Raw genomic sequence first — 16,860 nt, 5'->3', positions numbered from 1 at the left:
TTTGAAAAGTTTTGCTTGAGACAAAAATACGCTTGACCCAGTGGTGTGCCTGACTGTGTTTTAATTTATTTTTTATTTTTATTTTTTGGCATATTGTACAGCGATAGCAAAAAAAAAAAATCAAGGGTAAACTTAAACTACAAGAAATAAACCGGACAAACCGTTTTTGGTAGCGTTTCAGTCTAATTTATCAACATCAAACGTGAAAACATAGGAAATACAAGCTGCTTTCCCATACAATTTATATTACTGTAGTTGTGAGAGCTCTCCACGTGGTGACACTAAAGACCGTGACACTGAGAGTTCCTATGTAGTATTTTCACGCCCCTCCCAGTTTTAGAAGACGATTTAGCTCTCCAGTCTTTGTCACAAAGAGAGAGCGAAAGGACCAAGGGAAGGGCTGTTTTATCCATGTGTACACATTTGTCGCAGTCTGAAGTTGTATTTTTTAGTGCTTGTAAAATTAATGACGGAGTTTCCTTGCATTGGACCTGTGTTTAAAATCGCTTTATGGAATTATGCCTGCATCTGTGAGGACGTCTATTGTTTCCTATCTGGTGCTGGTGATCGTGCTACTAGAGTGTTGCTGGGAAGCGGAGTCTGGGCAGCTCTCCTATTCCGTGTTAGAGGAAGTGAATCCGGGGACATCTGTTGGGAATATCGCTAAGGATCTAAATCTCAGTATTCAGGACTTGGAATCCCGTATGTTTCAGATTGTTAGTGGATCAAAAAGAAAATATTTCGAGGTAAATGTAAAGACCGGTGTCCTCTACGTTAACGAGAGAATAGACCGAGAGGAGCTCTGTGCGAAGGCAACAAAATGCACAGTCAGTGTAGAAGCCGTCATAAACAACCCTTTGAAGCTGTATCGCTTAGAGATTAATATACTTGATGTTAATGACAACGATCCGTTATTCACGGAAAAGTCTCAAATTGTAGACATAGCGGAGAATACTCTGCCCGGAATGAAATTCGCTTTGTCAGAGGCTATCGATGCAGATGTAGGTAAGAATACGGTCAATGCGTTTAAATTAACACCAAATGAATATTTTTCTCTGGCTACAATCAAAGGAGGAGAAAGCGTGTCTGCCGAGTTAGTTTTACAGAAAACGTTGGATAGAGAGAAACAGGCTGTGATACATCTCACTGTGACTGCTATTGATGGAGGCACTCCGCCGAGATCTGGCACGTCAAAGGTCACTGTACACGTTTTAGACATAAATGACAACCCTCCAGTGTTTAATAGTCCCTTATACAAAACTCATATATTTGAAAATACCCCAGTTGGGACAACTGTTATCACATTAAATGCATCCGACGCAGACGAGGGGACAAACGGTGAGATAGTCTATTCTTTAAGAAGTAAAGGTCAGGACCGCATATTAGAGATTTTTCATATTGATTCCATCACCGGTGTGATAATGGTCAAAGCTAATGTCGATTTTGAGGAATATGCAGCGTTTGAGATCCGTGTAGAAGCAAACGACAAAGCACAGCCACCGATGTCTGCTCATTGTAAAGTGTTGGTAGAAGTAATTGATGTAAATGACAACTCTCCCGAGATCACGGTGACGTCACTGTTCAATACTGTAAAAGAGGATGCCGATGTAGGTACAGCTATTGCCCTTGTTTCTGTCCTGGACAAGGATGGGGGACGAAATGGTGAGGTTAAATGTAAAATCTTAAATCAGGTCCCATTTAAACTAGAGACAAACTACAAAAACTATTATTCTTTAATTGTTGACGGGGCTCTTGACAGAGAAATTACCTCCAACTACAACGTCACCATATCAGCTACAGATGAAGGGACTCCTCCTCTTTCCAACACTAGCATTATTACTGTTCATGTTTCTGATGTAAATGACAACGCACCCCATTTCTCAGAGCCCATGGTTAATGTTTATGTGAAAGAAAATAGTAAACTTGGGGTAATTATTAAAACAGTATCTGCATTTGATGCTGACATTGACCAGAATGGTCAGGTCAGATATTCATTTTTAGACAGTAAATCTGCACCTGTAACCACAATGGTAAACATTAACTCAGAGACAGGAGATATAGTCAGCCTGCAGTCTTTTAACTATGAGGAGTTAAAAACGTTTCAGTTTAAAGTTCAGGCCACAGACTCTGGTGTTCCTCCGCTCAGCAGCAACGTGACTGTCAACGTTTTTATCCTGGATGAGAATGACAACAGTCCCACGATCCTAGCGCCCTATTCTGAGCACGGCTCCGTTAACAGTGAGAGCATCCCCTACTCTGCTGAAGCGGGATACTTTGTGGCAAAGATCAGGGCTGTAGACGCAGACTCTGGATACAATGCGCTGCTTTCTTATCACCTCTCTGAGCCCAAAGGAAACAACCTCTTCAGGATCGGAACCAGCACCGGGGAAATCAGGACTAAGAGGAGAATGAGTGACAATGACCTGAAAACTCACCCCTTGGTGGTCTCGGTTTCTGATAACGGAGAACCCTCCCTGTCAGCTACTGTGTCTATTGAGGTGGTGGTGGTTGAAAACACAGCTGACATCCAGACTCAGTTCAGACATGTGCCCATAAAGGAGGACAGCTTCTCTGATTTAAACCTGTATCTGCTGATCGCCATTGTGTCGGTGTCAGTGATCTTTCTGCTGAGTCTCATCAGTTTAATAGCTGTCAGATGTCACAGGACAGACGGCAGTTTCAGCAGGTACGGCGCCCCAATGATCACCACCCACCCTGACGGGAGCTGGTCTTACTCTAAAGCTACTCAGCAGTATGACGTCTGTTTCAGCTCAGACACGCTCAAGAGTGACGTAGTGGTTTTCCCCGCACCGTTTCCACCTGTAGATGCGGAGCTGATCAGTATTAACGGAGGAGACACTTTTACCAGGACTCAGACTTTACCTAGTAAAGAAAAGGTATGTGTTCTTTAGTTATCATTTTATTTTACTTTACAATTGCAACGATTTACACACTGTAGTAGCTATTTCATGTAGGCCAATTGTGCATAGACAAGTCATGTGGACCTGAAAACAAGTCTTGTAAGTTGTAGTATAGCCAAACAGCTCTGAAAGTGCCATAGCAACAAGGTTCGCTGTTCACATTAACATCTATTGTACTTTATAAGTTAACTAATAGAAATCCGCATCAGTTACAGAGTTCAGTTACCAATTTTGTAACACCTGGCAGAGCATGTTTTATAATCCTGAGATGACAGTAGTTGAAAGGATCATTTGATCATGTCACACTGAATGTAAAGTGCTCTCCTTGGTGCTGAAATGAGTCAATGCAATCCCTGGGATTTGTGAACTCTCTGGCTCTTTCGATTGTTAAACTAATCTAAGTGAAAATAAATAAGACTGTTATCAACGTATTCTTTTGTGGATTCGTTGACTGACTATTAATTAAATCATTTATAATTTTATGTAAAAATTAAACACTGACCACCAAGTTTCACGGCCTGAATTTCCCTAAAATACAGTAGACTATTTTTTTCTAAACAAATTGTATCACTGGGACTTTATTGTAGCCTTGAAAGCTTCCTTAAAGTTTCAGATTTAATTCCAAAAACGTCCGTGACTAAATGTTTAAAATCTAATATGAAATTACACGGGGCTGACAAATAACCTAAGCTCTTTCATACATAGAAGCCAATGTATTTGCCATTCATATTGATGTGTATGTCATTTGCCACATGATGTCGCTGGAGACCACAGATATATTTGTTAGAGTATGTGTAAAACTCCTCCCTGCACGGGAAATCTGAAACCGTCACTAGCCATCAGTTTAGAGAGAGACTGGGATTGTACTGTGGCGAGAAGGGCTGCTCCTGGTGCTCTGTTTATGACGGATAAATATATATAAACTGGAAATAAATGAGCAGCGGGGATTCAACGTTCATTATTCAAGGATGGGAAACAAGGAATATGCCTGGATTCATATTGTTACATTGCTTTGTCTTTGTGACTGGTCTGCTTCGCAGTTATCTTACTCCATTTCCGAGGAGGTGAACAAAGGCACCGTGGTGGGAAATATCGCAAAGGATTTAAACCTAAACGTACAGGATCTAGAAACCAGAGATCTGCGTATTGTTTCGAGTTACAGTAAGAAATATTTTGACGTAAATTTGCGGACTGGAAACCTCTTTGTTGACGACAGAATAGACAGAGAAGGGCTTTGTCCGAACACGGCGCAATGCTCCCTAAGAATACAGGCTGTTTTGAGCAACCCAATGAATGTACACCGCATTGAAATCAGTGTTTTAGATATAAATGATAACTCGCCAGAATTCATTGAACAGTCCTATTGGTTAAATATCTCAGAATCACTGTCACCAGGAGAGAGATATCTTCTCCCAGTAGCAGTGGATGCAGACATAGGCAGCAACACAGTAAAGAACTACAAGCTGAGCCAAAATGAACATTTCTCGCTTGATGTGCAGAGCGGTGGAGAGCACGGTGTGTCTGCTGAGTTAGTGCTGCAGAAAGCGTTAGATCGAGAGAAACAGCCGGTTATTAAACTTATTCTGACGGCTGTAGATGGAGGAAAACCTGCTAGATCTGGTTCACTGCAAATAAATGTAAATGTAAATGATGCAAATGATAACCCACCAATTTTTAGCAAATCGCTTTATAAAGTGCGTGTCAGAGAAAATGCCAATCCCGGAACACCCGTAATTAAGTTAAATGCAACAGATTTAGACGAGGGCATGAACGGTAAGATCCTGTATTCCTTTATAAAACGAGGTAATATTGATCCATCAAATATTTTTGATCTAAATTCAGAAACTGGAGAAATTACTGTGAAGGGAACATTAGATTATGAAGAGACGCCTGCTTATGAAGTTAGGGTTCAAGCAATGGATCAAGGCACGTCTCCTCGTAGTACACATGCTAAACTATTGATAGAGATAATCGATGTAAATGATAATGCCCCAGAAATATCAGTGACGTCACTAATGACCCCTGTAAAAGAAGATGCAGAACGTGGGACAATAGTTGCTTTAGTTACAGTGAGTGATAAAGATGGAGGAAACAATGGTGCAGCTAACTGTAAGGTAGAGGGCTCTGTTCCCTTTAAACTAAAGACCAACTACAAAAATGATTATTCATTAGTAGTAGATGGACCACTGGACAGAGAAAACACTTCTGTTTACAATATTACTATTACAGCCACAGATGAAGGGAGTCCGCCTCTGTCCAGCATCAGGGTCATTACTGTTCATGTTTCTGATGTTAATGACAACGCACCTCGTTTCATGGAGCCTGTGATTAATGTTTATGTGAAAGAAAACAGTCCAACAGGATCCATTATTTATACAATTAATGCTTTTGATCCGGATTTGGACAGTAATGCAAAGATGAGTTACACATTGTTAGACAGTTCTCCAAAACATATTCCAATTTCATCTGTTGTAAACATAAACTCAGAGACAGGAGATATAGTCAGCCTGCAGGCCTTTAACTATGAGGAGTTAAAGACGTTTCAGTTTAAAGTTCAGGCCACAGACTCTGGTGTTTCTCCGCTCAGCAGCAACGTGACTGTCAACGTTTTTATCCTGGATGAGAATGACAACAGTCCTGTGATCCTAGCGCCCTATTCTGAGCACGGCTCCATTAACAGTGAGAGCATCCCCTACTCTGCTGAAGCGGGATACTTTGTGGCAAAGATCAGGGCTGTAGACGCAGACTCTGGATACAATGCGCTGCTTTCTTATCACCTCTCTGAGCCCAAAGGAAACAACCTCTTCAGGATCGGAACCAGCACCGGGGAAATCAGGACTAAGAGGAGAATGAGTGACAATGACCTGAAAACTCACCCCTTGGTGGTCTCGGTTTCTGATAACGGAGAACCCTCCCTGTCAGCTACTGTGTCTATTGAGGTGGTGGTGGTTGAAAACACAGCTGACATCCAGACTCAGTTCAGACATGTGCCCATAAAGGAGGACAGCTTCTCTGATTTAAACCTGTATCTGCTGATCGCCATTGTGTCGGTGTCAGTGATCTTTCTGCTGAGTCTCATCAGTTTAATAGCTGTCAGATGTCACAGGACAGACGGCAGTTTCAGCAGGTACGGCGCCCCAATGATCACCACCCACCCTGACGGGAGCTGGTCTTACTCTAAAGCTACTCAGCAGTATGACGTCTGTTTCAGCTCGGACACACTCAAGAGTGACGTAGTGGTTTTCCCCGCTCCGTTTCCGCCTGTAGATGCGGAACTGATCAGTATTAACGGAGGAGACACTTTTACCAGGACTCAGACTTTACCCAATAAAGACAAGGTAGGCATTATTGCTGAGTGCTTGTAAAACTTAACAACGCTTTCATGAAACATGATGAAATTTCCTGATTGCTTATTACCCTCAAGATATACAATACTAAATTATATAAAAATGTACATATGTAGCATATGTAGATCGTTAATAAAACATCCATGAGGCAACAAATTACTACCACCGATTTCCAATATACTGAACTTGTTGCATCAACTAATATAACTTTCCATGATAATCTAACGGTAATTTTAGGCAATTATATGTTGCAACCCAGTATCATGCCAAATAATTTGAAATATAATCTCTAACCCTTTCAGAGTGATTTTGATTCCACGTGTGTTATACCTTAAGTCGTCTGTGCCGAGATTCCAAATTTCATTCATGTTTAAGTAAACAATTGTGTTATATTGGGATGATCGAACTTGTTTACAGCGAGTATTTTAATAGTGTTCTCTGTGGTGCTGAACTCCATCTTTGTGTCTCTCAGTTGCTAATCCCGCTGCTTTTATTCCTGTTAAAAACATTTCTTTGGTGATTAGAATTATTTAAACAGTTCCTGGCCTGAATTAAAACATCGATGGTGGTGGTGCTGCAGCTTGTAACCTTGGGTCTATGTAGCTGATGTTACTCTGCTGTGATCTGCAGTGCCCACTGAAACCAATTGTAGGGAAATGCGCTGTCCGTGGTGCTAGAAATTGTGTTGAAGGCTTGTGGTTTCGTTCCCATCCTGTGTGAAACACACTCGTTTCTTTCATTCATTAATAATTCTAAATATAAGACCTGAAAAGTACAGTCATTATATTTTGGAATTTAATTGAATGCAGTTTTGTTTCTGGACATGTTGCATGACGTGTACTTAAATTTTAGTGGCTTAATCACTCTATTGAGCTCCTCCATTTGCACAAAGCTCTCACACTAGATATTAAGACTGTAAACCTAATCATTTATGTTATTCATAATGTTTCATATTCTGTGGTGTGTTTGCTTAGCTATGATTCACCACATGAGGTCGCAGCAGACCGCAGACGTGAATGTGTTTGTACGTCCAAAACTCCTCCTCCTTGCATGGGAGAAAAGAAATCGTCATCGGTCATTAGTACACCCGCGGAAGGTGCCATGATAAGAAGGGCAAGAGTTTCCCCACAACAATATTGTATTGGATGGAAATATCAGTGCTGAGGATAAATGATCAACTGGGTTCTGTTCTTTTGTTGCATCGACAATGTATATTCGACGGGAAAAGGAGCACATCTGGATTTATATCGTTTTGTTTCTTTGTCTTTGTGACTGGTCTGCTTCGCAGTTGTCTTACTCCATTTCCGAGGAGGTGAACAAAGGCACCGTAGTGGGAAATATCGCAAAGGATTTAAACCTAAACGTACAGGATCTAGAAACCAGAGATCTGCGCATTGTGTCGAGTTACAGTAAGAAATATTTTGAAGTGAATTCGCGGACCGGGAACATCTTTGTTGGCGAGAGAATAGACAGAGAGGAGCTGTGTCCCAATGTGATGAAATGCTCTTTAAAAATTCAGGCTGTTTTAAATAATCCGATGAATGTACAACGCATAGAGGTCAGTGTTTTAGATATAAACGATAATTCGCCTGTTTTCATTGAAAAAACGTATTCTCTGAACATTTCTGAATCATCCTTAGCTGGAGAGCGATATTTTCTCCCAGTAGCAGTGGATGCAGACATAGGCAGCAACACAGTAAAGAACTACAAGCTGAGCCAAAATGAACATTTCTCGCTTGATGTGCAGAGCGGTGGAGAGCACGGTGTGTCTGCTGAGTTAGTGCTGCAGAAAGCGTTAGATCGAGAGAAACAGTCAGTGATCACACTTCTATTAACAGCTGTAGACGGAGGCAAACCGCCTCGATCGGGTTCATTACAAATAATTGTTAATGTCATAGATGTCAATGATAATATTCCCACTTTTAGCAAATCGCTTTATAAAGTGCGTGTCAGAGAAAATGCGACTCCCGGTGCACGTGTAATTAAGTTAAATGCAACAGATTTAGACGAGGGCATGAACGGTAAGATCCTGTATTCCTTTATAAAACGAGGTAATATTGATCCATCAAATATTTTTGATCTAAATTCAGAAACTGGAGAAATTACTGTGAAGGGAACATTAGATTATGAAGAGACGCCTGCTTATGAAGTTAGAGTTCAAGCAATGGATCAAGGCCAAGTTCCTCGTAGTGCACAAGCTAAACTATTGATAGAGATAATCGATGTAAACGACAATGCCCCAGAAATATCAGTGACGTCACTGATGACCCCTGTAAAAGAAGATGCAGAACGTGGGACAATAGTTGCTTTAGTTACAGTGAGTGATCAAGATGGAGGAAACAATGGTGCAGCTAACTGTACGGTAGAGGGCTCTGTTCCCTTTAAACTAAAGTCCAACTACAAAAATGATTATTCATTAGTAGTAGATGGACCACTGGACAGAGAAAACACTTCTGTTTACAATATTACTATTACAGCCATAGATGAAGGGAGTCCGCCTCTGTCCAGCATCAGGGTCATTACTGTTCATGTTTCTGATGTTAATGACAACGCACCTCGTTTCATGGAGCCTGTGATTAATGTTTATGTGAAAGAAAACAGTCCAACAGGATCCATTATTTATACGATAAATGCTTCTGATGCTGATTTGGACAGAAATGCAAAGATGAGTTACACATTGTTAGATAGTTCTCCAAAAAATATTCCAATTTCATCTGTTGTAAACATTAACTCAGAGACAGGAGATATAGTCAGCCTGCAGTCTTTTAACTATGAGGAGTTAAAAACGTTTCAGTTTAAAGTTCAGGCCACAGACTCTGGTGTTCCTCCGCTCAGCAGCAATGTGACTGTCAACGTTTTTATCCTGGATGAGAATGACAACAGTCCCACGATCTTAGCGCCCTATTCTGAGCACGGCTCCATTAACAGTGAGAGCATCCCCTACTCTGCTGAAGCGGGATACTTTGTGGCAAAGATCAGGGCTGTAGACGCAGACTCTGGATACAATGCGCTGCTTTCTTATCACCTCTCTGAGCCCAAAGGAAACAACCTCTTCAGGATCGGAACCAGCACCGGGGAAATCAGGACTAAGAGGAGAATGAGTGACAATGACCTGAAAACTCACCCCTTGGTGGTCTCGGTTTCTGATAATGGAGAACCCTCCCTGTCAGCTACTGTGTCTATTGAGGTGGTGGTGGTTGAAAACACAGCTGACATCCAGACTCAGTTCAGACATGTGCCCATAAAGGAGGACAGCTTCTCTGATTTAAACCTGTATCTGCTGATCGCCATTGTGTCGGTGTCAGTGATCTTTCTGCTGAGTCTCATCAGTTTAATAGCTGTCAGATGTCACAGGACAGACGGCAGTTTCAGCAGGTACAGTGCCCCAATGATCACCACCCACCCTGACGGGAGCTGGTCTTACTCTAAAGCTACTCAGCAGTATGACGTCTGTTTCAGCTCAGACACGCTCAAGAGTGACGTAGTGGTTTTCCCCGCACCGTTTCCGCCTGTAGATGCGGAGCTGATCAGTATTAACGGAGGAGACACTTTTACCAGGACTCAGACATTGCCAAACAAAGACAAGGTATGTTTAACTTTACTTGAGAATTCTTGAATAATTGATTTAGGATTTAAAATGAGGATAACTGAAATGTAATTGCTTTCTTTGACTTCCTGGGAATACCACCTCCTTTTATATAACATTTTATGCAGGCGTGCATGAACATAAAATCTATACAATTTACAGCAAGGCAAGAAAACGAATGTCTCATTTGTCAATTGCTGATAAAAAAACAAATATAAGCTCTCAACGACCACACTTTATAAAGGTGATTTAAGTAAATTACCACTGCACATTCAAATCAAGCTTCTTAACTAAAACAAGTACCACTATAATAATAACTCGTAGGCTTTTCAGAATCCCTGACAAATATTTTACTCTTGCCTCAGCCATAAGTTCCTATCTCCGTTAAAGCACCACACACTAACAATGTATTTCAGACTACATATGTATATCGTATCTTGGTCCAGTAAACGTTGAAAGAGCACACTTGTTCGTTTCTGTCTTGAGTTAACAATGTGGCACAGTAAAAAAAAATCGTTTCTATAAAAACCATCTAGATAAATTGAAATTGTAAGGCAGATTGAACACAGATTGTGGTTTTCAGATGAAAATCCCTCTCGTTTTTAATATCTCAACAATATAAGTTAACTTGACCAAACAATTCAAAACTTGTAGTGAGACAGAGCTCGCCATGGTGCTGAACTTGCAGCAGTCGGTTTCGGTAGTCAGCTCTGAAACACCATTTCCACATTTTCTGAAAACGTCTCATGTATTTGCATTCGTTGTGATTAAACGGCGCTCTCCGTGGTCCTGAAAAAAGGCATTCAAAATGTGTTTTTTATTATTAGCATTGTTTATTTACATAACTTTAAAAAAAATATGTATTTGAATTGAAAGAGTAAATTAATTACCCTTTTGTTTATCTTTTTGTCATTTTTCCAACCATATACAAAACATTATTTGGACTTCCCACCAGCTTGTCGGTCTTCTGAACTGTACATCACCGGAGGGTTGCTGCACACTGAATATTTTTTTTAATACTTAACATTGGTCTTTATAAATGTAAACACGGTTAATTCAAATTATACGGTCGCGAATTTTGATCAAAATAAACTTGCGAGGACATAGTGTATTTAGAATAACACTGCAAATGACTTGACAAAGTTTTGATGAGCATTTATCTACTATTCACCACACGATGTCGCTGGAGACCATGGACTTGACTGTTTCTGTGCAATCTAAAACTCCTCCTCTTGCACGGGAAACAAAATCAACATCGGCCACTATACTTTTAGACACTCGGTGGTGTTGAGACGAGGAGGGAAAGAGCTAAAACAGAACAATACAGCTTTAAACAGAAAGACCGACACCACGGATAAATGAGCTGTCGGGTTAATATCTTTTGCTGTTTGAAGGATGTATGTGCGAAGACTAAAGGGATATGGCTGGATTCATCTTGCTGCACTGCTTTGTCTTTGTGACTGGTCTGCTTCGCAGTTATCTTACTCCGTTTCCGAGGAGGTGAACAAAGGCACCGTGGTGGGGAATATCGCAAAGGATTTAAATATCAACATACATGATCTAGAAACCAGAGACCTGCGTATTGTTTCGAGTTACAGTAAGAAATATTTTGATGTGAATTTGCGAAATGGAAATCTCTTTGTTGACGAGAGAATAGACAGAGAGGAGCTTTGTCCGCATGTGATAAAGTGCTCCATCAAAATACAAGCTGCTATAAATAATCCAATGAACGTACACCGCATCGAAGTCAATATTCTTGATATAAATGATAACTCGCCTTCTTTCATTGAGCAATCGCATGTATTTAACATCTCTGAATCACTGTCACCAGGAGAGAGATATCTCCTCCCAGTGGCAGTGGACGCAGACATAGGCAGCAACACAGTAACCACCTATAAATTGAGCCAAAATGAACATTTCTCGCTTGATGTGCAGAGCGGTGGAGAGCACGGTGTGTCTGCTGAGTTAGTGCTGCAGAAAGCGTTAGATCGAGAGAAACAGTCAGTGATCACACTTCTATTAACAGCTGTAGACGGAGGCAAACCGCCTAGATCAGGGACTTTGCAGTTAACCGTTAATGTTATAGATGTTAATGACAACACACCCACTTTCAGTAAGTCTCTTTATAAAGTGCGTGTCAGAGAAAATGCGACTCCCGGTACACGTGTAATTAAGTTAAATGCAACAGATTTAGACGAGGGCATGAACGGTAAGATCCGGTATTCCTTTATAAAACGAGGTAATATTGATCCATCAAATATTTTTGATCTAAATTCAGAAACTGGAGAAATTACTGTGAAGGGAACATTAGATTATGAAGAGACGCCTGCTTATGAAGTTAGAGTTCAAGCAATGGATCAAGGCCCTGTTCCACGTAGTGCACATGCTAAATTATTAATAGAGATAATCGATGTAAATGATAATGCCCCAGAAATATCAGTGACGTCACTGATGACCCCTGTAAAAGAAGATGCAGAACGTGGGACAATAGTTGCTTTAGTGACAGTGAGTGATAAAGATGGAGGAAACAATGGTGCAGCTAACTGTAAGGTAGAGGGCTCTGTTCCCTTTAAACTAAAGTCCAACTACAAAAATGATTATTCATTGGTAGTAGATGGACCACTGGACAGAGAAAACACTTCTGTTTACAATATTACTATTACAGCCACAGATGAAGGGAGTCCGCCTCTGTCCAGCATCAGGGTCATTACTGTTCATGTTTCTGATGTTAATGACAACGCACCTCGTTTCATGGAGCCTGTGATTAATGTTTATGTGAAAGAAAACAGTCCAACAGGATCCATTATTTATACAATTAATGCTTCTGATGCTGATTTGGACAGAAATGCAAAGATGAGTTACACGTTGTTAGACAGTTCTCCAAAAAATATTCCAATTTCATCTGTTGTAAACATAAACTCAGAGACAGGAGATATAGTCAGCCTGCAGTCTTTTAACTTCGAGGAGTTAAAAACGTTTCAGTTTAAAGTTCAGGCCACAGACTCTGGTGTTCCTCCACTCAGCAGCAACGTGACTGTGAATGTTTTTATCCTGGATGAGAATGACAACAGTCCCACGATCCTAGTGCCCTATTCTGAGCACGGCTCCGTTAACAGTGAGAGCATCCCCTACTCTGCTGAAGCGGGATACTTTGTGGCAAAGATCAGGGCTGTAGACGCAGACTCTGGATACAATGCGCTGCTTTCTTATCACCTCTCTGAGCCCAAAGGAAACAACCTCTTCAGGATCGGAACCAGCACCGGGGAAATCAGGACTAAGAGGAGAATGAGTGACAATGACCTGAAAACTCACCCCTTGGTGGTCTCGGTTTCTGATAACGGAGAACCCTCCCTGTCAGTTACTGTGTCTATTGAGGTGGTGGTGGTTGAAAACACAGCTGACATCCAGACTCAGTTCAGACATGTGCCCATAAAGGAGGACAGCTTCTCTGATTTAAACCTGTATCTGCTGATCGCCATTGTGTCAGTGTCAGTGATCTTTCTGCTGAGTCTCATCAGTTTAATAGCTGTCAGATGTCACAGGACAGACGGCAGTTTCAGCAGGTACGGCGCTCCAATGATCACCACCCACCCTGACGGGAGCTGGTCTTACTCTAAAGCTACTCAGCAGTATGACGTCTGTTTCAGTTCAGACACACTCAAGAGTGACGTTGTGGTTTTCCCCGCACCGTTTCCACCTGTAGATGGGGAGTTGATCAGTATTAATGGAGGAGACACTTTTACCAGGACTCAGACTTTACCCAATAAAGACAAGGTGAGTTGGTGAGTTGTGTATTCCACTGAAAGTTGCCAAATCGTTTCTCCCTACTTTTGTATAAATGACTTTCAAACATAACAGAAATTAGCATAGCCTCATGACGAATTTCCCTAATTAAGAATGTCACATTTCACTGAAATACAACGTAGTACTTTTGCATTTAAACAAACAGACCTGTCTGATGGGACCTGATTTACAACGGAAAATAGTGGGCATACCTTGGAAGCAGATTTGTAGGGCGTTTTTGCGGTGCTGAAAACATAGACTACTGGTGTCTTCTTGGTCTTCTTCGGCTCACAATCCAGAAACACTGACTTGAACGGGTTGAATTGTACTATCACTTGTTTTGTTAATTGCTTAGGCTGTTATCCTCAAACGCTTATGGTTATTTTTTTTGATGTGATGAAAATCATTTGGTTTACTACATGTTTAACAAGCCTCAAATAGTTATAGTTTACAGTTTCAGGTTTTTTGGAGATCATTGTTTTTTTCTGATGTAATTTGTAATTGTGTTGCGTGATGTTTTCCTCTTTACACCGCTGTTCTTAATCCACTTAATCCATAGTATTAGAGGTGTTTCAATAGAGTGTGGTACTCTGTTCTCAATTATTTTTATATCCAGGTTGTAACGCGTGGGGTCGCTAATGACCGCACATTTTTGTGAGCTCGTTTTTTTTCTGTCTCCTCCTTTCCGTGTGGGGCACAGCAGATTGCGAGTGCATTGTGAGAGGAACACGGATGGCGATGAAAAGCAGAGGACTGGAGTGTGTGGGATTAAAAATACTGGCCGATCGAGTGGTGTTTTGCGGATGAATATCATTTGTATCGCGTCTCTTTGAAAGCAGCGATGGGCAGCGGAGGGAATAACGAAATTCTGTGCTGGCTGTTTATCCTGTTTTTATCTGACTGGTGTGCAGCTCAGATATCATACTCTGTTTCCGAGGAGGCGGACAAAGGAACTGTGGTGGGGAATCTCGCTAAGGATTTAAATGTCAACGTTGGAGACCTGCACACGAGGAATCTGAATCTCGTGTCTGGGTACAGTAAGAGATATTTCCAGGCAAATGTTAAAACGGGAGATCTGTATGTTAATGAGCGAATAGACCGCGAGGAGCTTTGTCCAAACGCGATGAAATGCACAATAAACTTCGAGGCCATACTGAGTAATCCTATGGTGCTCCACCGCATTGAGGTGCTAATTGTTGATTTAAATGACAACGCACCTTCCTTCGTTGAGAAGTCACATTCACTTAACATATTTGAATTTTCGCCGACGGGCGAACACTTCTTGCTTCCTCTGGCTCTTGACGCAGATACAGGCATCAATTCAGTAAAGACTTACAGACTAAGTCCGAATGAATACTTCTCCTTAGATGTGCAGAGCGGCGGAGAACATGGTGTATCTGCTGAGTTAGTGCTGGTAAAAGCTTTGGATCGAGAAAAGCAAGCTGTTGTTAAACTAACACTGACCGCTGTAGACGGAGGGAAACCTCCGAAGACCGGAACTGTACAGATAAATGTAAATGTTTTAGATGTCAATGATAATACTCCATCATTCAGCAAAACACTTTACAAGGCACGTGTAAATGAAAATGCTCCAACTGGATCATTAGTAATTCAACTTAATGCCACAGATTCAGACGAGGGCGATAATGGGAGAGTCATTTACTCTTTTGTCCGGCGTGCAAACTTCAATCCTGCAGACGTGTTTTTTATAAATGCAGAGACTGGGGAAATAACGATTAAAGGCAATTTGGATTACGAAGCACAGTCAGCTTATGAAATTCACGTTCAAGCAACAGACAGAGGATCGTCGCCTCGGAGTGCAAATGGAAAGCTGCTGGTGGAGGTAGTTGATGTGAATGACAATGCCCCAGAAATTGTAGTGACGTCACTCATGAACCCCGTTAAAGAAGATGCTGACATAGGAAACGTTGTTGCTTTAGTGACAGTGACTGATAAAGACGGAGGAAGAAACGGTCAAACAAATTGTAAATTAATTGGCCCTGCACCTTTTAAGCTAAGATCCAACTATAAAAATTACTACTCTTTAGTTGTAGACGGACCTCTGGATAGAGAAGAATGCTCTTTTTACAACGTCACGATTACGGCGACCGATGAGGGGACCCCGCCTCTATCCACCAGCAGCGTAATTACTGTTCAGGTTTCTGATGTCAATGACAACGCGCCTCGTTTCCTTGAACCAGTGATTAACATATATGTAAAAGAAAACAGTCCAGTTGGAGCTCGTATCTATACGATAACTGCAGTTGATTCTGATATAAATGAAAACGCTAGAGTAGCATATTCATTTGATGCTGATTCGAGAAGTATTCCTATAACTTCTGTTGTAAACATAAACTCAGAGACAGGAGATATAGTCAGCCTGCAGTCTTTTAACTTCGAGGAGTTAAAGACGTTTCAGTTTAAAGTTCAGGCCACAGACTCTGGTGTTCCTCCGCTCAGCAGCAACGTGACTGTCAACGTTTTTATCCTGGATGAGAATGACAACAGCCCCGCGATCCTAGCGCCCTATTCTGAGCACGGCTCCGTTAACAGTGAGAGCATCCCCTACTCTGCTGAAGCGGGATACTTTGTGGCAAAGATCAGGGCTGTAGACGCAGACTCTGGATACAATGCGCTGCTTTCTTATCATCTCTCTGAGCCCAAAGGAAACAACCTCTTCAGGATCGGAACCAGCACCGGGGAAATCAGGACTAAGAGGAGAATGAGTGACAATGACCTGAAAACTCACCCCTTGGTGGTCTCGGTTTCTGATAACGGAGAACCCTCCCTGTCAGCTACTGTGTCTATTGAGGTGGTGGTGGTTGAAAACACAGCTGACATCCAGACTCAGTTCAGACATGTGCCCATAAAGGAGGACAGCTTCTCTGATTTAAACCTGTATCTGCTGATCGCCATTGTGTCGGTGTCAGTGATCTTTCTGCTGAGTCTCATCAGTTTAATAGCTGTCAGATGTCACAGGACAGACGGCAGTTTCAGCAGGTACGGCGCCCCAATGATCACCACCCACCCTGACGGGAGCTGGTCTTACTCTAAAGCTACTCAGCAGTATGACGTCTGTTTCAGCTCAGACACGCTCAAGAGTGACGTAGTGGTTTTCCCCGCACCGTTTCCACCTGTAGATGCGGAGCTGATCAGTATTAATGGAGGAGACACTTTTACCAGAACTCAGACTTTACCCAATAAAGACAAGGTGAGTTATTGA

The 16,860-nt window shown here is 41.6% G+C and overlaps 1 protein-coding gene across 17 annotated transcripts in view; it reads left to right on the top strand.

Moving 5' to 3' along the window:
• The window catches only part of LOC139605668 (protocadherin alpha-C2-like), a 144,477-nt gene that overhangs the window by 87,535 nt on the left and 40,082 nt on the right, over window positions 1-16,860 (top strand). The window contains exon 1 of one of the 17 annotated variants that reach the window (XM_071457357.1): window positions 519-2,897. The exons of 12 other annotated variants lie outside the window; for them this stretch is intronic. In XM_071457357.1, the coding sequence (XP_071313458.1) occupies window positions 519-2,897 (2,379 nt within the window). 4 more of the 17 variants (XM_071457362.1, XM_071457358.1, XM_071457370.1 and 1 more) reach the window with 4 other exon arrangements.

This window comes from Trachinotus anak, unplaced genomic scaffold (genome assembly GCF_046630095.1).
Source record: "Trachinotus anak isolate AG129_WGS33_773 ecotype Australia unplaced genomic scaffold, CSIRO_AGI_Tana_v1 ptg000021l, whole genome shotgun sequence".
NCBI classification, from domain to species: domain Eukaryota; kingdom Metazoa; phylum Chordata; class Actinopteri; order Carangiformes; family Carangidae; genus Trachinotus; species Trachinotus anak.
This window is presented reverse-complemented; position numbering and strand designations above follow the sequence as displayed.